The 27,016-nt window shown below is 40.5% G+C and overlaps 2 protein-coding genes across 2 annotated transcripts in view; both read left to right on the top strand.

Moving 5' to 3' along the window:
• rgs7bp.S (regulator of G-protein signaling 7 binding protein S homeolog) overlaps positions 1 to 12,235 on the top strand; it is a gene marked incomplete at its 3' end in the record, with an annotated part of 66,343 nt that extends 54,108 nt beyond the window's left edge. Inside the window, 5 exon segments of the mRNA NM_001092181.1 lie at positions 338 to 363; positions 3,535 to 3,549; positions 8,386 to 8,398; positions 11,284 to 11,304; positions 12,200 to 12,235.
• The window catches only part of LOC121399529 (protein shisa-like-2B), a 37,143-nt gene that overhangs the window by 5,761 nt on the left and 4,366 nt on the right, over positions 1 to 27,016 (top strand). The window contains exon 2 of the mRNA XM_041580558.1: positions 17,052 to 17,209. Within this exon, the coding sequence (XP_041436492.1) occupies positions 17,052 to 17,209 (158 nt within the window). The remainder of the gene's footprint in view (positions 1 to 17,051; positions 17,210 to 27,016) is intronic.

Here is a 27,016-nt window from a genome sequence, read left to right as displayed (position 1 = left end):
AAAAGGATTAACTGATAGCCACTGGGTGTAGACTGATTATAGATTCTATTGAGACACAAATGTGGCTCATTTATCAACACAGGGCAAATTTGCTCAAGGGCAGTTATCTATAGCAACCAATCAATGATTAGCTTTTTAAAGCCAGTTGCAAGTAGAACAAAGAATGCAGTAATTTGATTAGTTGCCATGGGTTGCTAGCCATGGGCAAATGTGCCGATTGTTGATAAATTACCCTGATTGTCTTATTATTATTATTATTATTTTTGCTTTTGGGGGGAAGCCTTAGTATTCTATGGCTCCCTCGTTTTTTGAGTGTGAGGATTTCTCAATGACCCACTTTATATAAAATTTCAGTAGTTTTTTATTTTATTTTATCTGCAAAGACTGCTATTAATAATAATTTTTCACCTTTCCTTAATTAATGTACTTTCCTTTGCAGTAGACAAATATGTTAAAACTTAGCAAAGATTTAGATTATTTTTTATGTATTTATTTAATATTATTACTCATACAGGGTCCATGTTTGGCAGACTATATTCAAAGGTACTCATACACTACTTCTCTAGAGGCTACTGTCTCCACCATAAGATTCTTATGGTGACTGCAGAGTCAAAAGGTAAAAATAAGGTGTGATATTGAGTGACAGTCCTCCAGAATTCAACGGCAGGGTCATATTATGGCCAAGGCTTAGGGCAATGGTATATATTACCCTAACAATCAGATCTCTACCACCACCTATCTATCTCCCCCGAGACACACAAGTTAGGGAGTGCCAGTGAGCAAAACTCTATACCTACTGTCTGTCCTATGGACTTTGGCACCTTTTAGTGCTCTTGACCAATACTTAACTCAGGTTTCTATTGCTATATTTGAGTATTCTTCATAAGGGACTAATCTACTCTAAAATGTATTTTCCAGTATCATGGTTTCCTTTAACCTTTATGTGCAAAGGATAGCCCCAAATTCATTGTGCATTTTGCTCCTCGTCTGTGCAAATTGAGCTTTTCACTTTCTGGATTTGTGTTCTACAACAAGACACTGAACTCAGTGTGCATGCAGGGCTGTGAATACCGAGTCAAATTTACCTCTCATTGTGAGCCAGTAAATAAAAAAATCAATGTGAATAAGAATCAAATTATATGGTTTCTTTTGGGAGTTGCTTAATGGCAAAATTTCAGTAGTCTGAGACGAGCCTTATTCATTTTCATTCATTGTGGTATCAGTAAATAAATGTTGCCATTGTAAAAAAAAGCTAAATAATGTAATTACATTAAGTACCATCTGAATCTGATTCAATCTATTTTTTTCTATGGACAATATTGTCCATCATTCTGACAAGAACGGTCAACTTTGGTGTCCCTTCAATCAAACTGCAAACTGCATAAAAGAGTCATGGGCCAGGTTAGGATTGTACTCACCAAGCAATTGTGATCTCCAGATGTGTCCAGCCCTTGACCACACAACCCACCCATATGAAGAGCAAATTTTCAGTACTCTCATGCAGAATATTTATTTCTTTTCATTCTGCTTATTGAAAGTCTCTGTTTGGGGCTTTTCATGTTGATAACTCATTTTGTGGGTATATGTTCTATTATGTTCTTGGTGGTGATGGATGGTGCTCCTTCAGCCCACAACTTTCAGCATTTTATTAAGGTGCAGCTGCTTTATAAGTTCAGGTCCCTACTTTTATTAAATTATGGTACTCCCTGTTCTCATTAGGTACACATACTCTTGATTTGTACTCTCGAGTTTGTCTTGGCAGACAGCTCACACTTTGCCCTTAATCCATTATGCATTTGCATATTTTTAAATTTAATTCTGGCAACCCTCAGAGTTTGTGCTTAATCCCAAAGTTTGCATGTGTGTTATATTGCTACTTACTTTGTATTGGGAACTCTTAGTCCTTCCTGTACATAGCGTGGAACAATATGGGTCTGTTCTTATACCCCTTTCCTAATCCAGGACTGGGAAGGGATTAAAACTGTTAAACACACCACAAGGATAATCCAACCCAAAATGGTACAAGGGCATCAGCATGATTGTTACTAGTGTGAGGTAGGAGAACAAGTGCCTTGAAGTAGGAATGTTACTGTTCTGCTTCTTGACAAATAGAGTAATAAACAAAATGAAAGAAAGAACTGACCATTTAATTGCACCAACCCATCTGTAATATCCAAAACCTCATATGTGTATTAATAAAACATAACTTTTAATAAATGGGCAAATAGAAAGTCGAGCATAATTCATCTAAAACAAAGCTTTAAAGTGAGGGGACAGAAAATGCCTTTGACAAAACCAGACAGATTTGGGTGAAATGCGTGTCTGGCGCATTTTTAATTAATGGTTGCGAGGGGAGGCAGAATCGTATTCTGACGTTAGGTCAGTGGTTTCATGGACTTGGCCCAGGAGGGTTCTTGATGTGGGTGAAGGGGTTGGTGGGTTTACTTAAGGCTTTGATCAGCACCACTTGTGAACGCTGTCCATTTTAGTAAGTGTGCCTGAGGCACAACATAGCTAGCTAGACAGTTAGTTACTCACTGCATAGGTGTGCCTGAGGCGCAACTCAGATAGAGAGGTTACACATGGTGCAGGCGTGCCTGACAGCACACTACAGCTCGCTGGTTAGTCAGTGCATTCAACTATAGAGATGTGCCTGAGGCACAACTGAGCCTGGTTTACAGCTGTTTGCGCCTGAGGCACAATATGGTCTGTTTGGCAATCAATGTGCAGACATTGAAGTTTTATTACTCCAGACAGTGATCTTAACGATATCACCCGCAGGAGGGAGCTCTATGTGGGTGAAAGGGGTGTATATATGGATGCCTATTTCAGTCTCCCTTAAACATCACAGGTTTACATACCACTGTTTCTTTTGCTATACCCACATTAGACCAACCCTCTGCCCCTGGATTTTCTGCGACCCTTTTAAATGAATTATGCTAGAATTTCTATTTGCCAATTTATTAAAAGTTACATTTTATTAATACACTTATGAGGTTTTGGATGTTGCAGATGGGTAAGTGCAATTCAATGGTCAGTTCTTTCTTTCTTTTTGCTTATTACTTGACTAATCTACTTGACCTTGCACACCATCGTCCTATGACTGTATTTTGATGTATGGTGCTCCCCTACCCTCTACTTCTACGCAAATTCTTGGCAAATTGGCATACCATTTCATTTTGGATACAGGGGTGTAACTACAGAGGAAGCAGACCCTGCAATTTCAACATATATTGGTAAAAAAAAAGGACAACCTCTGGATATGTCGGGGCCCTAAAATTAATTTGCTGTCTGGCCCAATAACAGCCAGTAACAAACATCAGCAAATTCATTTTAGGCCCCCAATATATCCAAGTTGTTGGATATATGGGAACACCATGTTACCAAGCCATACTATAAAGAGCCTGCTGGTAACTCCTCTGTGCTAAGCAAAGTGGATGAACTACAACTCTTAAAGGGGTAGTTCACCTTAAAGGTAACTTTTATTATGTTGTAGAATGGCAAATTCTAAGGAACTTTTGAATAGGTTTTCATTATTTATTTATTATAGTTTTATAATTATTTGCCTTTTTTTCTGGCTCTTTTGCTAAAAAACAAATGCTCTGTAAGGCTACACATGTATTGTTATTGTTACTTTTTATTACTGATCCTTCTATTCAGGCCTCTCCTATTCACATTCCAGTCTCTTATTCAAATCAAAGCATGGTTGCTAGGGTAATTTGGACCCTAGTTACCAGATTGGTTAAGATGCAAATTGAAGAACTGCTGAATAAAAAAGATAAATAACTCAAAAACCATAAATAATAACAAATAAAAACAAATTGCAAATTGTCTTAGAATATCACTCTCTACATCATACTAAAAATTATCTCAAAGGTGAACCACCCCTTTAACTATTCAGTGTTTCAGTGTTTCTTCTCACAAGAACTATAGAGTTGAGGACGATTCATTTTTTGAAATCCAGTTAAGAGCTTGCCACAGCTCCTTTTTTTTAAAATTACCTAATTCTTTGAAAAGCAGACTTATTATTAATCATATTTTAGAGGGTGACACTCCTGAATGGGCAGAATTGTGCATTAATGAAAAAGCTCACTTTCTAAAAGATTATTGTGCCTTTTTTATCCTATTTGAAGGCAACCTTTACTTATGGACATTTACATCTGAACTTTTCCTCTCAAGGTCTGCAGTTCCTGCTCCTGTTAAAGGAACAGTAACATCAAAAATTTTTACAAAAAAATTCTTTAGAATTATAGCTGCACTAATGGCTCGGCTCAATCTAGTCAGTGGCTGACTCAGGATATGATTCATAAAGCTTTAATAAAAATTCATGTAAACAAGGCTCCAGGGCCTGATGGCATACACCCCTGGGTTCTAAGAGAGCTTAGTTCAGTCTTAGACCAGCCCCTATTTCTGATTTTCTCATCTGGTATGGTGCCTATGGATTGGAGAAAAGCTGATGTTATTCCAATATTTAAAAAGGATTTACGATCTCAGCCTGGCAATTATAGGCCAGTAAACTGTGGTGGGAAAATTATTTGAAGGCTTGTTAAGGGATCACATTCAAAATTTTGTCCTAGTGAATGGCATTATGAGCAGCAATCAGCATGGCTTTATGAAGGATAGGTCATGTCAGACAAATTTGATTGCATTTTATGATGTGGTAAGTAAGATTCTGGATAGTGGGGGAGCAGTAGATGTGATCTATTTGGATTTTGCATTTGATACTGTGCCCCACAAACGACTGCTTTCTAAACTAAGGTCTGTTGGGCTTAATGAAGTTGTTCAGAGGGTGGTTGTTAATGGGACATTCTCTACTTGGAGAAGTGGGGGTCTCTCAGGGCTCGGTATGGGGTCCAATTTTATTTAACTTGTTCATTAATGACTTAGGGGAGGGTGTTGTTAGTAATGTATCAGTGTTTGCAGATGACACAAAACTATCCAGCCCAATTAATTCCATCCAGGATGTGGCACTTGCAACAGGATCTTGACAAACTGGCAATCTGGGCAGCTAAGTGGCAAATGAGATTCAATGTTGATAAATGTAAAGTCATGCACCTGGGATGTAAAAATATCCATTTATACCCTTAATGGGACTGCACTAGGCAAATCCATTATGGAAAAGGACCTTGGAGTCCTTGTAGATGATAAACTTGGCTGTAGCAAGCAATGCCAGTCAGCAGCATCAAGGGCAAATAAGGTACTTGAGCTGTATTAAAAGGGTCATTAAATCATGGGAGGAGGGGGTCATTCTTCCACTGTATAGAGCACTTGTAAGGCCCCATCTAGAATATGTCGTACAGTTTTGGTCTCCATCACTCAAACAGGATATTATTGTATTAGAGAGGGTACAGAGAAGGGCAACTAAGCTGGTAAAAGGTATGGAAAATCTTAGCTATGAGGAAAGACTGGCCAAATTGGGGATGTTCACACTGGAGAAGAGGCACTTAAGGGGTGATATGATGACTATGTATAAATATATAAGGGGATCGTATAATAATCTCTCTAATGCTTTATTTACCAGTAGGTCTTGCCAGCTGACACAAGGTCACCCATTCCGATTAGAAGAAAAGAGGTTCCGCCTAAATATTCGGAAGGGGTTTTTAACAGAGCGGTGAAGATGTGGAATTCTCTCCCTGAATCAGTGGTACAGGCTGATACATTAGATATGTATAGATGTTCTGGCTTTAGCTGCTATAGTCTTGGGGAACACAGTTTATTTGACCTTTTGCACAATTTTGCAGCTGCAGTTTCTAACTATGTTTCCAAAAGGAACATATTTTTGAAAAGGAATAGCCCACCAGACCCAGACTGCAGTCAGTACTCATCACATTAAGGTCAGTTGCAGACGATTACTAATCCAACCTCTATATAAACCAATGACTGTCTGTTAGCTATTGCTGGATCATTGGCTCATGTTTGTATTATAGTGACTGATCCTGATTCCTCCTTGTTACTAAGTCTTGCCACCTATCCTCCTTATCTAATCTCCTGGTTTTACCCCTGGCATGTACAGTATATATGGACTTGTTTCTGCCTGCTGGCTGCCTCCAACCACAAATTTGTATATGGAATCGTCTTTATCATTCAGTATTGACTTTGGTTTTCATCTTGCACTTGCAATTTTAGCCCTACATCAGTGGTCCCCAGACTTTTTTACCTGTGAGCCACGTTCAAATGTAAAAGCAGTTGGGGAGCAACGCAAATATGAAGATGTCCCTGGAGATGCCAAATAAGGGCATTTTGTGATTGGGTATTTTGGTATGTGGACTGGCATTCCACAGCAGGCTGTATTTGGCTGTACGTTTGTTTTTTATGCAACCAAAACTTGCCTCCAAACCAGGAAGTCAAGCTCCTGCTTTGAGGCCACTTGGAGCAACATCTAAGGGTTTGATGAGCAAAATGTTGCTCAAGAGGTACCGACAGGGCCGGATTATTAAAATGTGCGCCCCTAGGCCGCACACTCCCTGCCCGACTGTGCTCACCCCCCACCCGCTCATCCCCCCACCGCCGACATGATCATCCCCCCACCGCCGGCCAGCTCGCCCCCCGACCCGCTCACCTCCTTCGCAATTCTTCCAATTGCCGGCACTGGGAGGGCAGGTTTAGATGCGGTGGCCGGCGGTTCAGAGTACCAGGTGGGGATAGGTTCAGTTGTGGCCAGAGGGCTGCATGCCGCTCCCATAATCTTACAACCCTAGGCCCGGGCCTATGTGGCATGCCCAGAAATCTGAGCCTGGCCACTGATGGGGAAAACTGCCCTACAGTGTATGTGCAATATCTTTTGTAAATTCCCTATAGGTTCAAATTGAGTAATCTAGAACCAGAAACATCTCTCAAAAGGCCAAACTAATATCTGTGCTTGTTTGATTACCAATGTTCTACACCTATTAAGCTAATCTGGTTTAGCAGTTCAACATGAATAAAACAGCTGATATATTGAATTTAGTGTTGAGCGCAAAGGCTGACTTGTTACAAGTAAGGAACCTGATATTCCAGAACCTAAATAAGTCATATTGATTTGACACATCAATGCTTAATTATGCAATTAAGTCCAGTAGTTCATTATCTATGTCACCTTCACATAATATAAGGCAAATCACTCAAGGGGGAAAGTAATGTGTGTGGCAAAGAGAATACCCCGATCCATATATATCATTATGATGTGAAGAAGCAAATGGCCTTCAAATGATAGCTGCCTTTTATGTAGAAAATATTGAAGGAAAAGAAAGAAAAACACATTTCCCAGTGCCTATGTTTTAGTGGACATGTATCAATTCTTGTCTACCCGTATTAATTAGCAAAGAATAAAAAAATAGAAGGTGAAAGGCTGCCTTCTTGAATTTCCAAGAACAAAGGTGTACAATATTCTAAGAAACACACACAATTCAATCATGTTTTATTTTAAAGATTTATATATTTTTTCTTTACAAATGTATATGTGTGGCCTTTAACACTCTTTCACTATATTCTGTTGACAGACAACTCTATTGTAGGGTTATACAAAGCGTTGACAAGACACACCGTTCCAGGGATGTGACAGTAGAGCTGAGACCAAGACAGTAATGTCATTCTTATTATCTGGAAAATATGAAATGAAGGTTTATGGCTCACAGATTGATGCTTAAAGGAGAACTAAACCCTAAAAATTAATATGGCTAAAAATGCCATATTTTAAATTATGAACTTATTGCACCAGCCTAAAGTTTATATATTAAATAGCAGCAATGATCCAGGACTTCAAACTTGTCACAGGGGGTCACCATCTAGGAAAGTGTCTGTGACACTCACATGCTCAGTGGGCTCTGAGCAGCTGTTGAGAAGCTAAGCTTAGGGCTCGTCACTAATTATCCAGCAGAAAATGAGGTTGGTCTGTAATATAAGCTGATGCTACAGGGCTGATTATTAAATTCTGATGCTAATTGCACTGGTTTCTGTGCTGCCATGTAGTAATTATCTGTATTAATTACTAATCAGCCTTATTATTTATATTCTATGTGTACTGTATATTGTGAGTGGGTCCCTAAGCTCAGTAAGTGACAGCAGCACAGAGCATGTGCAGTGAATCAGCAGAAAAGAAGATGGGGAGCTACTGGGGCATCTTTGGAGACACAGATCTTTACTGCTAAAGGGCTATGGTTGCCTTTGGCTGGTACAGATAGGGCCAAAACTAGGGGTAAGCAGAGTAGGCACGTGCCTAGGGCGCAAAAGCTGTGGGGGCGCCAGGCACGTACCTCCTCTGTCGCTTACCCCAGTTACGGTCTCCTCTCTCTGACTGTATTTGCTATTTGTGCATGTAAATGTCAATTTGCGACAAGCCATGGCTGTGACCGGCAAGGTTGCCTAGGACAACTGGCACGGCTCTGGGTACAGAAACCCCAAAAATAATGTAAAAATTTCTAGCCTATTTCTTTGGTTAAGCTTTAGTTCTCCTTTAAAGGAGAATTCAACCTGTAATAAAAAAAAAACCTCCCCCTATCCTGGGTAGACCCCCCTCCATCCTCCCCCCGGCCTACCTGCCCACCTGGCAAATGCCATTTTTTTATTCAGCCCTCGGTGCAGATTCTAGTTCACAGACGCCATCTTCTTTCTTCGGTCTTTTTCAGAAGTTTTGGTGCATGCGCAGTTGGTGTAAAATGTTTCTGAAATTTTCATGACTTTTGGCGCATGCGCAGTGGTTCAGGGCCGGAAATTCAATCCAACTGGCTGCCGTGAACTCTGAGGCCAGAATCTGCACGTATGGGTGAGTAAAAGATTTGGGGCATTTGCCCAGGGGGGCAGGTAGGCTGGGGGGAGGAGGGAGGGTGGTTTACCCAGGGTAGGGAGAAGGGGGTTTATTATTACAGGTTGAATTCTCCTTTAAAGTGCAGATCACCCCCAGAAATGGCACGCCCTGCAAGCAACACAAATTATGGTGCACAACAACAATGTTTTGATCAGGGTTTTTAGTAGCCCAATCAAATCTCTGTAGTCCTGCTAAGAGCTGCCTTCTTATTACAGGCTCAAAATGAAATGCAAATGTTTACCTTATAACAGGTTAGGAGTTTAATAGGCTGTTATCGTAGCTGTAGGCTGTACAGGGTATTTATAGATATATTAACCCAGAGGTCACTGTTTTTAAATTCCAGTTATAATTGAAAACAAATCTGTTATACTGTAAGCTCTCAGAAGCACATCATTTGCATCATATATAACTTACTGAGTTATTTTTCTTTGGGTTTCATCAATGAGGAGTTGTCATAATAAATCCCAGATCTATTCTTTAGGTGCATTTTGATGCAGCATGCTGTGGGAACCCTATATATATATATATACTGCCACCTTTGAATTGTTCCCCAGAGTCAATTGCCTCACATATGCACAATTCATCTAAAAATACTCACTGTATTAGTATGTTATAGAATAGCCAGTTCTAAGTGACTTTTCAATTGGTCTTCGTTATTTATAGTTTTTTTATTAATTATTTTTTCTATTTAGGTTCTCTCCTATTCATACATCAGACTCTCATTCACACCACTCCCTGGTTGTTATGGTAATGTGTACCCTAGCTACCAGAAAATGGCTTAAATTCCAAATTGGAGAATTGTTGAACAAAAAGTAAAATAATTATAAAAAAAAGTAAATAATAAAGAATGAAAACCATCTGCAAATTATCTCAGAATCTCACACTCTACACCATACAAAAAGTTTATTCAAAGGTGAAAAGCCTATTGTTCAGCTCAATTAAAAGCTGGCTTAAGAAATCCTGGAGTCAAAAGTACAAAATCCTCCAGTCCAGTAGGCCGCTCCAAGTGAATTGGGTTCCCAGACAGGTACTGTAGCTGCAAGGTGATTTGGCTGCAGCTGCACAGGGTTTGGTTCCCTACAAAAAGGAGCTGGGTTTTCAGAGAGTGAGAGAGAACCTTGGGGAAAGCAGGAGTTGCTGTTCTGTGTTCTAACTGCCATGTAAGTGTGGAAAAACTTATTTCGGGCATTTTGCTTTGTAAGGGACTGGGGCACAAGGCCCTTGTCCTCGGTTAGTAAGGGAAGTACCTTTGTATTAGTTATAGCCGGACAGGCTTAGGTTTTTTGTTTTCTGTATTTTGTCTCACTGAAAATCTTCCAATAAACTGGCCAAAGACCAGTTATGCTGAACTGAACTGTCTTTGCTTCTGTTTTGGAGTGTCTGGAAATTTACCCAAAGGTCTTTTCCCCAGTGAGACCACGGTCCAACTATCTGTAATCGCTACAAGTTATATACTGGTACAGTTGAAGTGAGAAAATAAAAAATGTCATTCCATTCAGTGTCATACTGGGCCCTGCCCTGATTTGCCCCTCCAAACCTGCTCCCGTCTGATCTCCCCTCTGATCTTGGCGACATCAGAGATTAAAATGTACACATGAGTGATGTGCAGGCCAGCCTGAGACCTGTGGGTCATGGAGGTTGGGGCCGACCTTGCACCCCCCTCTCCGGGTCGAGGGCAGGTGCAGATTCAGCTCTTCCGATTGCTCTCCCCACCAGCGACCTTACAAACACCGGCTTCAGACTTCTGGTTTGAACTTTTATTGTGATGTCATCGACGGGGCAGGTCAGCGCGAGTCTGTAAATGGAAGTCGGGCTTTGGCGGGCGTGGGCTGAGGGAGGGTGGCAGGCGGGTGCCGGTCAGGAAAATCCCGACCCGCACATCACTAGTACACATGGTGGGGTAGGGGGGTGCTTGTGGCATCTCATATTTCTTACAGGACACAAACTGGAGTGGGGGGGCTGGGCGGTGTGGGGTCCCCTGAGGTAACAGCCCTGGTTGGCCCCACACCCCTCAGTCTGACGTTGAGTCTATTTCAAACCTTTGCTCAAGATAATAGCTACCAAACTTCTCCTTTATCAAGAGGAAGGTAAACCCCCTCCCATACCCCCCAAACAATGTAGGTCTGTATAAAAAGATATTGCATAAAACAGTTCACATGTAAAACCCTGCTTCATGTAAATAAACCATTTTCATCATAATGTACTTTTTTAGTAGTATGTGCCATTGGGTAATCATAAATAGAAAATTCCCATTTTAAAAAATAAGGGCCGCCCCCTGGGATCGTAGAATTCACGGTGCACACAAACAAACCCTACATGTTAGGTCACATGAGCCAATTAATAGACAGAGTTCTGTCTTTTGCTTCCACACTTCTTCCTGTTACAGTTTCTGGTCAGGTGATCTCTGAGGCAGCACACAGACCATCACAAAATGGTGGATCAAGGCAAGAGATGTAAAAGGACGATATTTACCAATATGCCACTTAATTTGATATAATCTATATGTTGCTTAAGTATTCATTTTTGTGGTATAGAAGGAAAGGCTAAAACTAAGTAAGCTTTATCAGAAAGGTCTATATAAATACACCAGTAAACCCTCAAAGTAATGCTGCTCTGAGTCCTCTGTCAAAAGAAACACAGCATTTCTTTCCTTCTATTGACTTCCTTCTTTCATCTTAAAACTCCAGGGCACAGGCTTGAGCATGCTCAGTTTGCTTCTCTCTCCCGCTCCTCTCCTTGCTGTAATCTGAGCCCAGAGTTAAGAAGGAGGCAGGAAGTGATGTCACACCACACTAATATGGCAGCTGCTATCCTAAACAACCAGATAGAGCTTTTAGAGCTTTGTTTATGTTACTGTTTATGGCAAAGCATTCTGTAGAATAAATATAGCTTTCTTGCTTGCACTTTTGTGGCTAATCTATTGCCAATAAACTGCTTCAGTAGCTTTCCTCCTCCCTTAAAGATGTCTCCAGTCTGCCTTTACTGTACACACCCCAGTATCAATGCAATACAAATGGCCAAAGATGCCCCCAAGGGTGGAGCTAAATAAAGGCTCCCAAACTTCCAACTCAGCCACTTACCACACGTTGAGCATTTCTAAGTGCCAAAGATGGGGTGGAATTATACTCCACTGTAAAAAAAAAAAAGGTCTGAGGAAAAAAATACAGCATAGAAAGGTAAATAAATTCCATTTAAACGTCTTTTTTACAAGAATGATAAGTCCATTGATTTTCTTGTGCATTAATATAAATGGAAATCAATTACTTGTGAATAAGGTTAATGGAAGATCAGTGGAAATGCATGAGATGTTCAAGATGCTAAAAGGAACAAATGTAGAGAAGAAAGAATAGGAGAAACAATTACTGTAATCTTAATAAAAAACGAGATAATGGCCAATTTTGCTGATTCTTACATTTCTATTTATCTGCCACTTTGTATTATTTAACATATTTATTACATTAGTATTATACTGAATCAGTACATCCACCACTGCTTGTAGCTATATATATATATATATATATATATATATATATATATAATATCAAAACAGGGGGGTTGTGGGAGCACTCTAAAGGCTTTAAAGTATATATATATAAGTATAATAAATGCTATTGCATATGTACCCAAAACAGGGGTTATTTTGTTACAAAGTTATGATCATAAAATTGATAAGCCACCATACCACGTCAAGGTAAACCCCGAATGGCGGTCCCTAACTTGTTTTATATTTTATGTGCATTTTAGCATTACCTGTAATCAATGTCCGTTGAACGCTGTTTTTTCACTAAGGGCTAAATCCTCCCCAGCCAGCAATCAGGCTTTTAAAGGAGAGATATTCCCAAAACAAACGCCCAATTTACGTGGTATGGTGGCTTATCAATTTTATGATCATAACTTTGTAACTAAATAACCCCTGTTTTGGGTACATATGCAATAGCATTTATTATACTTATATATACTTTAAAGCCTTTAGAGTGCTCCCACAACCCCCCTGTTTTGATATTATATATATATATATATATATATATATATATATATATATATATATATAGTATATATATATAAATTTTTTTTTTTCAATTTAACTTCTTCTTCAAACTGTTTCCAGCTTTCAAATGGGGCAAAAGCTATTGCTATGTGAGGCTACAATTGTATTGTTATTGTCTTTTTTAGATTTTATTTTTCTAGTCAGATATTCTTCATTATCCTGATTTTCATTCTAACCACTCAATGGTTGGTATGGTAATCTGGACCCTAGCAACCAGTTAGCTGGTGAAATTGCAAGCGGGAGAGCTGCACAAAAAGTGAAATAATTAAAAAAACTGAAACAATTTCACGCCAAATGCACGTTGGTGCAAGCGTCCGGCAGGCCTCAAGGGGGTGCGGGCCCAGGTGCACCCCCCCTTACCCCTGTTAGTTCCACCACTGTCAGGGCCCTAAAGAGGTTGTTTACCTTTAAATTAACTTTTAGTATTTTTATTGATATAGCAGCCTTCTGCAGGGAAACAGCTTACAGTCAGACCTGGGCTAGGGTTGCCATCTGTCCAGCTTTGACCCGGACAGCCCAATATTTTGAAGGGCTGCCCAGGTCACAACTTCCGGCCCGGTTTTCCAAATAAGAAAAACCGGGCAGGATTGCCCATGATTAACACGTCTATCGACCAATTGCAGATTGCTGTGTCATAGCCCTGCCCCTGACATCAGGGGCATCATTACCAGGAGCTGCATTTTTGCTGTAAGTGATGCAATATCCCCTCCCTGGCATAATAAATCCACCATCTGATGTCATCATGCCCACCCCAACATCACTGCCCCTCCCCCAATGATATCTGCCCCACCAATGCTATCTGCAAGCAAAGATGGCGACCCTAATGCTCAATTCCATAACTCTGGTGTACAATCACCTCAGGGCTCTAGCCCAAACTATTACTCCTTGTCGGGACAACAGGCTGTCTGTGCACGCTAGCCCTCTGTAACTTTCACTCCTACAGTGAACTCACTTGCCACTGCTTTCCATTAGCTAGCCCTAATGGTACCAACCTTCCCACGGGTCTTGCCACTTCAGTCTACTGCTGCTGCTGGATCTTACAGGCTAAAAGAAGAAAGTGTCCCAGCAAGGAACTGTCATATATAGGCTCTCAGGTGGATTTGGCATCACCTGCTGGCTGCGCTACAGCATAGCTAACTATTATTTTTATCCCTTTACACTTCACCCTTCTGAGAACCAGACACGTCATTGTGTCTTCTTATTAAACTTTATTCTATCTCTCTACATGCTAGTTTAAGAAATCATCCAAGCTTCTCTTAAAGGCATTAAAAGAATCACAACATCACAGCATTCCACAACCTCACTGTCCTCACTGTGAAGAACCTCCTACTTTTAAATGAAAGTGCATTTCCTAAAGCCTCTAATGTACTTGTAAAGTGTAATCATGTCCCCTCACAAGAACCTTTTTTCCAGAGAAAACAACGCCAACCTTGACAGTCTACCCCCATAATTTAAGTCTTCCATCTAGGGTTGCCACCTGAGTCCGTGAATGGGGCTTGCCACCCCACAATGGGTTGGAGCCGTGATGTCAGGGGAGGTGCTATGATGGCAATTTGCCAATCTCCGCATCAATCATAGGGAATCCTGTTCGGTTTTCCTAATTTGGAAAACTTGGCAGGCAGTTTTGACCCAGACAGCCCTTTAAAAAGCTGGGCTGTCTGGGTCAAAACAGGACAGATGGCAACCCTACTTCCATCCCTCTAACCAGTTTAGTTGCACTTAGTCTCTGCACTCTCTCCAGCTCATTTATATCCCTCTTAAAGGAGAAGGAATAGCATTTTACACATGGGGGCAGGTCTGGACTGAGAATTAAAATAGGCCCTGGCATTTCAGGTACACAGAGGCCCAATCAGCCGACATAGAGGCCCAAACAGCCACCACCAGCCCACTAAATACTGACTTTCTATGTGACCTTATAGCAGCCCCTCTGGCATTTGCCAGAACCCACAGATTGCCAGTCCGGGCCTGCATGGGGGTGCCAAAAGTTAGGCACCTCCAAGTGACTACTTTTACTTTGCTGATACACCGGGCCGGCACTCCTATCAGCAGAAAACCGCACCGGCCCTGGTTTCTTCTAGCAAGCACCATGGAGAGATCCTCTTCCTGCTTCTTCCGGTCTTCTCGCAGTTGCGCATGTGCAGTAGATCGTAAAGCCAGACTTTTCGCTCTACTGCGCTGGCATCAGCCAGGGAAATTTGAAAACCTAAAAAGCAGGCAGAGGATCTCTCCGTGGTGCTCGTTACAAAAACCCCGGGCAGTTTTCTGCTGATCGGAACATCGGCCCGGGATCAGGTAAGTGAAAATAGTCACTTGGGGGTGCCTAACTTTTGCCACCCCAATTGTAAAATGCTATTCCTTCTCCTTTAAAGGAGAGGGGAAGTTAAGTAAGCTTTATCAGAAAGGTCTATATAAATACACCAGTAACCCCTCAAAGTAATGCTGCTCTGAGTCCTCTGTCAAAAGAAAAACCTAATTTCATTCCTTCTATTGTGTACTCATGGGCTTCTGTATCAGACTTCCTGTTTTCAGCATAAACCTTCAGGGCACGAGCTTGAGCATGCTCAGTTTGCTCCTCTCTCCCCCTCCTTGCTGTAATCTGAGCCCAGAGCTATATGGAGCAGGGAGAGAATCAGGCAGGAAGTGATGTCATACCAAGCAAATATGGCAGCTGCTATCCTAAACAAACAGAGAGCTTCTGGAGTTTTTTACTTGGGTATGGTAAAGCATTCTATAGAATAAATATAGTGTTCAAGCTTGTAATATTTTGGCTAATCTATTGGCAATAAACTCCCTTGGTAGCTTTCCTTCTTCTTAAGGACTGGAACCCAAAATTGCACTGCATACTCCAAGTGAGGTCTTGCCTCTTTACCTTTACCTATAAAGAAGCAAAATTATGTTTTCATCCCTTTTCAGCCCCTTGTTATGGAAGCCATCGGTTTATTTCTACTGAATAGGACTGTCTAGCTTGTTATCTACAAAAATCCATGGACAACCGGGGGTTCATAAAATTCTAATTATACAACAGGTCATGACAGCAGAACGTTTATACATTTGCAGCAATGAAAGGCTGAAATAAAACATTTGCCATAATGATCTCCAAGGAAATGTATACACAGTATACATCCAGTATTAGAGGAATGATACAAAGAACTGAATCTAAAAGCATTGTCATTATTAAAAGCTTCAGTCAAGATATTATTCCATCACATTCCATGTTCCAGCATCAGTGCTTTCTTCTTTTTAGAAAAAATCTCTGACTCATCATATTATTTTCATTGGAGCAGCAGGAGATACAGAGAAGCAGCACCCCTAAAATGTGGAGCAATGTTATCCCATGCTAAAACAAAACTAATCTCAAATATGTGTATGAACTAACATAAATGGCAGGATACTTGAAATAACATTTTAACACTCATTTCCCCCCATGCCATGGGTAGGACTCCCACATGTGCCAGTTTTTCCAGGGCCATGCCCATTTCATACCCAGTTCTGTATCCAGTGCCCAGATAGTTTGATGTCAGGTTAATAAAACAGCCTAGTTTTACTGCAATGTCCTGGTTTTCTATCAGAACCTGTTCAGACAACAAATAAGGGGTTTATTTTTCCCTTGATCTTGATGAAGTTAATGTGGCTGTAAAATGGGTGCGATTTGCTGAAATCGTTGGTGTTTACAATTTCTCTTCCCCCATATGACCCATTTCTCTACATTTGGAAAAGCCAGTGGGGCAAGTGTCAAGTTAATTCATCATGGAATCTCTTGCCCAGGGCTAAGACATCTTTGATTGCCGCTGGACTGCCATCTTGACATTGTTGTCAGGCTTTCTGTTCCCAAAAAAACAAAACATGGACATTTACTAAGGTTCCTATTTACATTAAAAATGTAATTTTTTAACAGAGACTAGCTTAACCATTATACAGTAGCAGCAGGTAATAATGACATATTTTACAGGGGATGTCTATTAATGAAAGCAGCATTTGCTTCCATGGCACCTTTGTTTGACAATCTTGTATCTTTTTATTGAATAATTAGATTACTCGGAAGGTTGATTCATTTCAGTATAGCGATAGATATATGTAATAAATAATGCAATTCATTATCCCAAATTCACTGCAAATATCTCAAAGGTTAATCGGAGTCATTTAATGGCAAATCTGCTTCCTTTTCCCACTTCCACGAAACATGATGCACGTTCTCAGTTAATTGACTGTTTCTTCTTGCAGCGTAGGAGCTCTGATTGGCCTGGGAATCGCAGCACTAGTCCTGCTCGCCTTCATTGTCAGCGTGTGTGTGCTCTGCTATTTATTTCTATACACAAAGCCACAGAGGATAGATTCTGGTTTGAAACTGCAGCGCGTAGGATCTTCAGCTTCACATGGAGGTAGGTTCAAACAGGAGCTGAGAAAAGCTAAGATATTAGTCTGCATTTATAAGTCAAGGAGTATAGTGCAGGTGTGGGATATTTTATTTGGAAATCTCCAAAAGTATAGGCATGCCATGTCCTGTTTAATCAAACAATTCTTATTTTATGAATTTCAATTTTTTTTGTAATAATAAAATAGTAACTTGGACTTGATGCTAACTCTACACAAATCCATGTTTCCAAATATGACAAAATGTGGACAATTTTTTCTTTTTAATGATTTAATAGCTATGGTGATCCAGAAAATCCCCAGCATTCCAAATAATAGATTCCTTACTAATATAACAAATCTCTATTTTACATACGGTATAACTCCTTCTCAGTGAGCCAAGTTGATGGAAAGGGTAAGGCTTTAATCACACCCTATTTCCTATATCAAAGAGGGCATTATATATATGTTTCAGTTAAAACGAATATACAGAATGCTACAGACTCTGAAGCACACAAAAGCCTGGTAAAGCCAACATATGTTTTAACCCTTTCATGCTTTGGGTTTCACAGAACTGCTTAAGTACGTGGAAGCACCCAAACAGTTCCAAACCCAGGCATTCTATATACAGGTATGGGACCTGTTATCCAGAATGCTCGGGATCTGGGGTTTTCCGGATAATGGATCTTTCTGTAATTTGGGTCTTCATGCCTTAAGTCTACTAGAAATTCATTTAAACATGAAATAGGCTGGTTTTGCTTCCAAAAAGGATTAATTATATCTTAGTACTGTTTGCACTTAAAGAGTAATCTGATATTTATGCTGCGTTCTACAGGAATTGTTCCTCATTCACATCAGCCTCTGCCCCACTGGAGCTTACAGGCTTAGGTCCCTGTTACATTTATACAACAAACATTTACATAAGGGTCATCTTCACCAGGAACCAGTAAACCTGACTATATGTTCTCGGTTTTCGGGAAAATTATAATACCCAGGGGAACCCCACACAGACAGGCAAGAACACTGATCCCTTAGCATATCCACTGGGGGCTCCAATTCATTACACAGATTGATAGAGCCTTAAACAGTTTCATGATTGAGCTATGTAATGAACTCATAAATATAATAAGGAGATATACTAGCAACTGCACAATTTATAGCACATTCCATTTCATGTTCTCTGGCTGTGCAAATGCGCATTGCAGAAAGTGTACTCTAGCTGAACTTGTCCAACATATACAGGTGGTTAAACCCAATATAAATATTGCTGTGGTTGTAAAATATCTACACACTATCAGCCTATGATAGAACCCCGCATAATATTCTCTACGGGGTGCCCTGTTTTTAGGTAGCCCCTGTGACCTTTAATAGCTATTCTTGCTCCGCTTCTCTTCTTGTTCATCAAATTTCCTAGTTGAATAATAGAACAGTGGTGTATTGTTGGGCATGCTAATACCAACACAATCTAGCTAATAAACAATTTTGGAATCCATATTTGTGTCCCTTATTTGGTAAGCCCCTTGTTTAAAATACAAGGGGCGTCCCCCTTAATACAATGTACCATCCATGTAATCGACATAAGTTAGATTACTCCATATAACAAAACGTCTTAACATACTTTTTATCTGTGGACTATGACACAATAATACCAGCACCGTGTTTCCAACACCTCTCAGGAGTTCAAATGAGTCCTCCCTTATATCTTATGATTTAGATTCCTGCTCCAGGCATAATCTTTAACGCAAATTGTCAGTTATAGATCAACAATATGCAGTAAAGGGACCCTCCTCCATGCTTATGTACAATATGATATAGAGTTTCTACTACACAGGCATAATCCTTCAAACATGAGTTGTGAACTATAGTTCAGTAGTATGTGTTTGTACTTAGAGTTATAAGTTTTGCAAAATATACCCCGACGATTGTTCCATGTGGGTAAATGGTGATTATTAATTCAACCAGTAGCCAGGCCGGTATTTACTGTCCAGGCGCCCCTGGCCGTCCCCTCCACTTCCCTGTCTCCTTCCCTGCCCTGTCCCCTCCACGTCTCCTTTTGATTTTCCCTTCCCTTACCCGTCCCCTTCCTTAACATCTTCAAATGGCTAAACGGACCTCTGCCATTGACTTGTAAATGAACCCGGCAGGTTTTCAACTGTTTCCATGGTGTGATAAATCTCCCATTCAATTTACATTTGAATTGGGGGTTTCAAATTCGAATGTGTGAATTTTGACACCAAATTTTTTTTGAAAGATTTGAATTTGACCCTTGTTAAATCTGCCCCATATGCACCAGCCCAGGGTACTTTTACCATGCTACCTTTTTCTTTGGACTTCCAAGCAATCCCTTGAGTCACCCTGAGCCAACACATGCACATTATAAATGACTTTACTGCAAATGCACCACCGAAGACTGGTGGAAGTGATTGCAAGGAAAGTTAGTTAAGAAGCTAATCCAGAGAAAAGTACGTTGGTCTGTGACCCAAATAATAGTGATGTGCGGATCAGGGTTTCCCTGACCCGCACCCGACCCTTACCCGCCCTGCACCGACCCGCGCCCACCCGCACCTTTTATAGACCCGCGCTGAGCAGACGCGAGAGTATAAAACAGGAACCCGGAAGTTGGATGCTGGCATTTGAAGGTTGTTATATTAAAAGTAGAGCATTATCCCTATGGAGAAATTAATTCAACAGTTGGGGAGAGAGATGTGTAAGAATGTTGTCTAATTGTGCACCCAATTGACTGGATATTGTGGATAAGAATAACTGGCTGCTATCCAGACACACAGCGGAAAATCCTCTCTAGCTCCTCAATGTGTATAAGGGAATGGCACCGTGTTTATAATATGATGTGATCTTTGGGGAGAAACCAGTGATCATGAGTGGATGTTAATTAGAACTCAGGCATACTGTAAGGTGTGTAGTCTAAGCCAAGCTCCTCCATATGTGCACAATTAAAACATTTTCTCCAGAACAGACCCGAATGAGGGCGCTACTGTCAGGCAAAGCCACAAATGCCTGGGCCTAGAGCAGCACGCCGCCCAGCCGCATCCAAATACGAGCACTGGAGACTGGCGTGCAGGAGATTTGTAAAACGTCCGCATGTCTCCAGTGCCGAACCGGATCTTCACGTGCATGTGCACACTTAATTGCCTTCCTGATATACACGTTTTTTTTCGGAGGGAAAACTTGATTCAAATTCAATTAGAATTTTCAGGTCGGGACTATTTGATCGAATATTAGACGTTCAAATTTTTGTAAAATAACCTCCCATTCGAGTTGTGAGTACAGGCAGTCCCCAAGTTACTTATACGTACATGGTTTGTTCTTAACTTGAATTTGTATGTAAGTTGAAACATATACATTTACTTATTAGATGCAAATTAGACAGATGTCTGTCTTAACATAGTATTTTCTGTGCTCCGCAGTAGACAACACACGCCATAGAGGATTGGGGCAGGTGGTTTATTAAAGCTAAATGCTAATAAAAGTCAAGCAAACCACAGTACATTACTGTAACAGCCCCCATCTCTAGGGGGCACATTTACCTAGGGTCGAATAAAGAGGGTTAATTAACCCTCAATATTCGACTGAAGTAAAATCCTTCGACTTCGAATATCGAAGTCGAAGGATTTACTGCAATTCGCAATACGATTTTTCTTCGACCAGAAAATTGTTAGAAAGCCTATGGGGACCTTCCCCATAGGCAAACATTGCACCTCGGTAGGTTTTAAAGAGACAGTACTTCGACTATCAAATGGTCGAATAGTCGAACGATTTTTAGTTCGAATTGTTCGATTCAAAGTCGTAGTCGAAGGTCGAAGTAGCCAATTCGATGGTCGAAGTAGCCAAAAAAATAATTCGAAATTCGAAGTTTATTTATTCTATTCCTTCACTCGAACTAAGTAAATGTGCCCCCAAGTGTGAGTTGTATGTAAGTCAGGTGTATGTAACTTCGAGGACTCCCTGTATATTCAAATTTATTTGAGTAAAAAAAATTCACAAAAATACGAATTTCGACCTTTAATAAATCTGCTCATTAAAGAAGAGAAGCACTGGCCTTGGGTCCTACTGGTTCCCCCATGAATATGACTTCAGTAATTAAAATCCTTTCAATAATATTAGTACCTTTAGCTTGAACCCTACCATTACCTAGCACATCCATAGATAATAAAATGAAATAACCTCAACTGTACTGTCACTGGCTTGTCTCCTTCACCGTATTTATGAGATCGTTACAGCTCAATCATTAAATGGTTTATGACTCCATCAATTTATGTGACGGGGGGGCACAATGAATATCATAACTTCTGCTACAGGTACAAGATCAGTGTTCTTGGCAGGCACTCCGGCAAGTCCGACGCAGGATAAAAATAATTCTCTCTGTTGATGACATTGTGCTATTAAACTTGCCAATCATAACAGGTCAGGGGAGTGAAGATCATATTTTAAAATATCTTCATTTTTTTTATACTTAATTGGAATTGTGTATAAAGGATTCATAAAATGCATTCAAAATATCAAAAGTAAGATAACTTGAAATTTTATCAAGACAGCGATCAGATATATCCAGTCACTCCAGCCTTTATACATTACATTTTTGCCTAACTAACTATATTAGATAAATTTTTATTTACCCAGTTTTTATTTTTTCACTAAACAATTCCTTTAAGTTATATTTTTTATCATGATGTCACGGGATGGCATGTACCAATATGGATATGAGACCCATTATCTGGAAAAATGTTATCCAGAAAGTTCTAAATTATAGGAAGGCCATCTCCCATGGATTCCATTTTAAACATAGAATTCTACTTTTTAGAATGTCCCTAAAAATGGATCCTAATTAAGATATAATGAATCCTTTTGGAGCCAAAACAATCCTATTGGGTTTATTTAGTGTTTAAGTTAAATTTTAGTAAACCGTTGCTAGCGCATTTTCGCTCCCTTTTGCCAGGCACATTTTTGCTCAGTCGAATGATCGTTACTCCGCAAATTCACTAAACTGCAAATTTTTCAAAACGTTACAGTATTCGCCAGAGTTTCCTTCGCCACCTTAGACCTGGTGAATTGATAAGATGAAGCTACATCCTCCTCAATCTTATGTCAGTGACATCATATCCTGTATGCCAAAGTGTCATAAAAATGATAAAAAAAAAGCTGGCGTTTTTTCATATTTAAAAGTGGGATTGTCTTTAAAAGTTGTAACTATTAGGGCAACGTAAAAATGCTGCAAAAACGCCACGTCTGGCCCTGGCCTTGCCCTTAAATGTTCTTTTTACCATTTTAGGGCCAGGCCAGACATGGCGTTTTTATGTTGCGTTTTTTAAAAAGAACAGCCAGGCGTAAATACGCATAAACTGCACTACCACTGAAACTAATGGAAAACGCACATGGCAATTCACACAGGGCGCTTGGAAGCTGAAATCCGCCACAGGACGCCAGTATTGGCATTTTTAGCAGAAACCCCAATATGTCAAGAAACTACCAAATCAATAGACTCTATGAGATCTGCACATTTGAAACCACACTTTGTGGAAATATGCAGCATATTTTAAATATGGTGTCCAAATTCTCACTGAGAACAATGAGAAGTGCATGTTGGGAAAAGAATCCAACATGCTGAAAAACGCATGAAAAACGCATGTTGACGGTCGAATGTGGTTTCAGTGGCGTATTTACGCCTGGCTGTTCTTTTTTAAAAACGCAACATAAAAACCCCGCAAAAACGACACGTCTGGCCTTGCCCTAAGGGTGGGCTCATGTCTAGGATCTCGTTTGCCTTTATTTTGCTTCCTTGAGTATTTTTAATCATAAGTGGCCACTTTGAGCATTTGCACCAACATCTCTAATAAAGACGTCCATATGACTTTTATGTAATTCAAATTGACCTAAGCGTAGAGTACTAATGGCAGAAATGAACGTTAGCGAAAGTTTGCTATGGAAAGACCGCGCTGATGAATTAACGCTATTGAAACTTTGGCTGCCCAGACGCTAGTTTGCATTTTAGTGAATTATCGTATGCACTGCAAATTGACGTCTGACAAAGTGGTGCAAAGTGTGGTGGAGCCTTCACAGGTGAAATTTCGCCCTTTAGTGAATATGCCCCTATGAGTTTATTTGTGGTACCTCTAAAACCACAAAAATGAGACTTGATAAAGGCTTTTCAGTGCGATTCTGTGGTTCGAGTCTGCTGCACTTATTGACACGACCCGCTGTGGGAACCTTGGAATTAGTCCCAACACTCCAAAGAGGCAGGATAGATGCCATGGTGCTGAGTACAAGTGCACATAAGTATCTTTGTTTAAAGCCGTCAGTAATTGCAACTTGTAATTGCAACTCAAATTGTGTTGATCTTAGGCATATGTGAGTGCTGAGGATTTGCTGTGGGTGCACACACGGGGTCACTGCATTTGCACAGCATATATAATAAGCTCAGTGTGTACAGTTCAAATTGATTGGTTTTGTCAATTATTTAAAGCACTTTATTTTGCCTTTTGTGTGAATACACAAATACATCATTTGCCAACCCTGTTATGTAAAGATGGAAAAATAAGTGTCTGTTGGCTCTTTGTTGCCACTGAAGCGTGTTAACAACCCTGCTGACACATTTACACGTTTGTTACTAGAAGTCCAACATGCACGGCGGGTAAGTGGGCGCAGCGACTCAGATAATGGCTTCGTTCTAAACTATATTCATCTTGCAATTCAGAATAAAATAGCCTCCAGAATGCTTGTCTATGAAAAAAAAGTAGATGATAAAGGATAGTGCAGTCCTTTATAATGGCACCTACTGCTGAATAAATAGAAACAGCCATTGAAGGGAACTGTACCGAAATAATTATGTACATTTTCTCGTAGTATGGAAATAAAAATAGTTACCAAACAATAGGCAAACGCTGTCACTGTCAGCAGTGAGATTACCCTCTATTTCCGAGACAGCCTCGTATTATGTTGTTTTATTCAACTGTTACACCAATTCGCTACATTTTTTCCATTAGGGTTCACTCCAATTTTAAGCCATTTTGCCCAAGATGTAACATTTCTATATTATTCGGGGAACGGTAATAGGCTTCTGCCTTTCTGCAGGTATCATTTTCTTGACTCCGATGTTTACGTAACTCTGTGCCATGCGGCTCATGCAGATGTTTGGGGCAGCTTAGCAGAAAATGAAAGGACTGCTGGGCTATAAACAAGAACACTTAGAGGGAAGATTTATCAAGGGTCGAATTTCGAAGTAAAAAATACTTTGAAATTCGACCATCGAATTAAAAAACTTCAAATTCGAATATCGAATTCAAACTTTTTTTCATTGAATTTGGCTATTCTGCGGTCGAAGTAAGAATCAAACGATTAAATTGTTCGAATTGAATGATTCAAACGATTTCAGCGATCGATCAAACAATTTTTTTTTGACTTCAAAAAAACATAGAAAACTGCTCTAGAAGGTCCTCATAGGCTAACATAGCACTGCTGCTGGTTTAATTTGGCGATGTATTGAAGTCGAAGTTTTTTTTAAAGAGACAGTACTTCGATTATCAAATGGTCGAATATTCGAAGAACTTTACTTAGAATCAAAGTCGTAGTATCCTATTCGATGGTCGAAGTATCCAAAAAATTACTTCAACTTTCGATTTTTTTTTTCTTCGAAAATTCCCTCGAATTCACTTCGACCCATGATAAATCTGCCCCTTTAAAGAAGGAAAGGCTAAAATTAAGTAAGCTTTATCAGAAAGTTTTATATAAATACATCAGTAAACCCTCAAAGTAATGCTGCTCTGAGTCCTCTGTCAAAAGAAACACAGCATTTCTTCCTTTCTATTGTGTACTCATGCGCTGTATCAGATTTCCTGTTTTCAGTGTAAACCTCCAGGGCTTGGGTTTGATCATGCTCAGTTTGCTCCTCTCTCCCTTTTCCCCCCTTCCTCCTCCCCTCCCTGCTGTAATCTGAGCTCAGAGCTATGAGTGAGCAGGGAGAGACTCAGGCAGGATGTGATGTCACAACAAGCTAATATGGCAGCTGTATCCTAAACAAACAGAGAGAGAGCTTCTAGAGCTGTTTACTCAGGTATGGTAAAGCATTCTACAGAGTAAATATAGTGTTTACTTTGCACTATTGTGGCCAATCTATTGGCAATAAAATGCTTCAGTAACTTTCCTTCTCCTTTAAGCACACATTTTAGAGACTTGGATGTGCTGTGCAGACATGGTTTTCACAGAGGTACATCTCAAAGGATAGAAACAGTCCAGGATTTGATATTACCCAGTTTAAGTAGATATTATGTGCTGTAATTAGTGTTTTGTGCCTCTCTCATTAACTCCTTAACTGCTAGATACATACATAACCTGTAGCTCGCCAACAGACTCTCTTATATTAGCTACAGCCTGTGTGTTATTATATATATGGCCTCCGTTATTTGTGCATCTGCAGAAAATAGGGTGTTGCTCCCACATCTTGGTTAAAACAAGTACACACTGTATATCCTTAACCAAATGGTGAAATTCATTTTGTCATGCATATAAAATCTTTAACCCCTTTTGTAGGAGTGATTGTTAATGAGCCAGATGGAAAAGCTTTTAAACCAGTACTGGGTAAGATCATTGGTATTACGACATCTCAGTTCATTGTATCTCTGACCGTACAATGAATTCTTTGCAACATCTCAACAGCATTATGGGTTTAACACATTATAATGACACCATTAAGATATGCCAGTTCACTTAATAAACTAATACATCATTATATATAATAGAATTACATTTCCAGTACCCACTGTTTCTCAGTACAGGTATGGGACCTGTCATCCAGAGTGCACGGGACCTTTAGTCAGGCCCGGATTTGTGGAAAGGCCATCTAGGCCCGGGCCTAGGGCGGCAGGTTTTTAGGGGGGCGGCATGCTGCCAACTACCAGGGCCGGAACTAGGGGTAGGCAGAAGAGGCACGTGCCTAGGGTGCATGGGTGGAGGGGCACCAGGCAGGTACCTCTTCTGCCTCCTTACCCTAGCTCAGACCCTTGTGTCTCACATCTCGGGCAGCTCCTCTTGCCTTTTTAGCTTCGCTCTTCCGCGCAAACACACACATCGGACTCGTGTCCACCACCGCCGTCAGCATCGAGCACGCACCTGTGCACAAGCGCGCTCACATGCGCGTAAGTGCACACACACACTTGACTCTGGAATCAGCATCATGCGTGCCTCTGCGCATGCGTGCGCACATGCTTGAGAAGAGGGCTACATAGTCAGCGGGTTGTCTAGGGAGCCCGGCTGACTTGGCCCGGCACTGCCAACCACACAAACATTGGTTCAAAAACGCTGGGAATGCGCTGAAGATACAATCATTTTTTAAATTTCCTATGCGCCAATCCCCATTGATGATGAAAATTTGCACGAATAAAGGGGAGGGAAAAGGGGCGACGAACGGCAGTCGGCCTAGGGGCGCCCACTATGTAAATCCGGCCCTGCCTTTAGTTTTCCAGATAATGGATCATCATGCCTTTGAAGGACAAGGAAAGGCAAAAAAATAAAATCCCAATTTTACTTTCTTGAATGAAAAAGAAACCTATCTCCAATATACTTTAATTAAAAAATGTGTACCGTTTTTATAAGAAACCTGACTGTATGCAGTGAAATTCTCCCTTCATTTACTGCTGTGGATAGGAATTGTCAGACGGTCCCTAACTGCTGAGCAGGGAAACAATCATACTTATGAACAGCAGGAGCCCCCACCTTACTTCCCAGCCATGTAGAACTCAAGCTGCTTTGTTTATGATGATCCCTAAGCAGCCCAGACCACACTGAGCATGTGCAGGGTCAGGGTCAGGCAAAGATGTTTAACAAAG

Source organism: Xenopus laevis, chromosome 1S (genome assembly GCF_017654675.1).
Source record: "Xenopus laevis strain J_2021 chromosome 1S, Xenopus_laevis_v10.1, whole genome shotgun sequence".
NCBI lineage: Eukaryota > Metazoa > Chordata > Amphibia > Anura > Pipidae > Xenopus > Xenopus laevis.
This window is presented reverse-complemented; position numbering and strand designations above follow the sequence as displayed.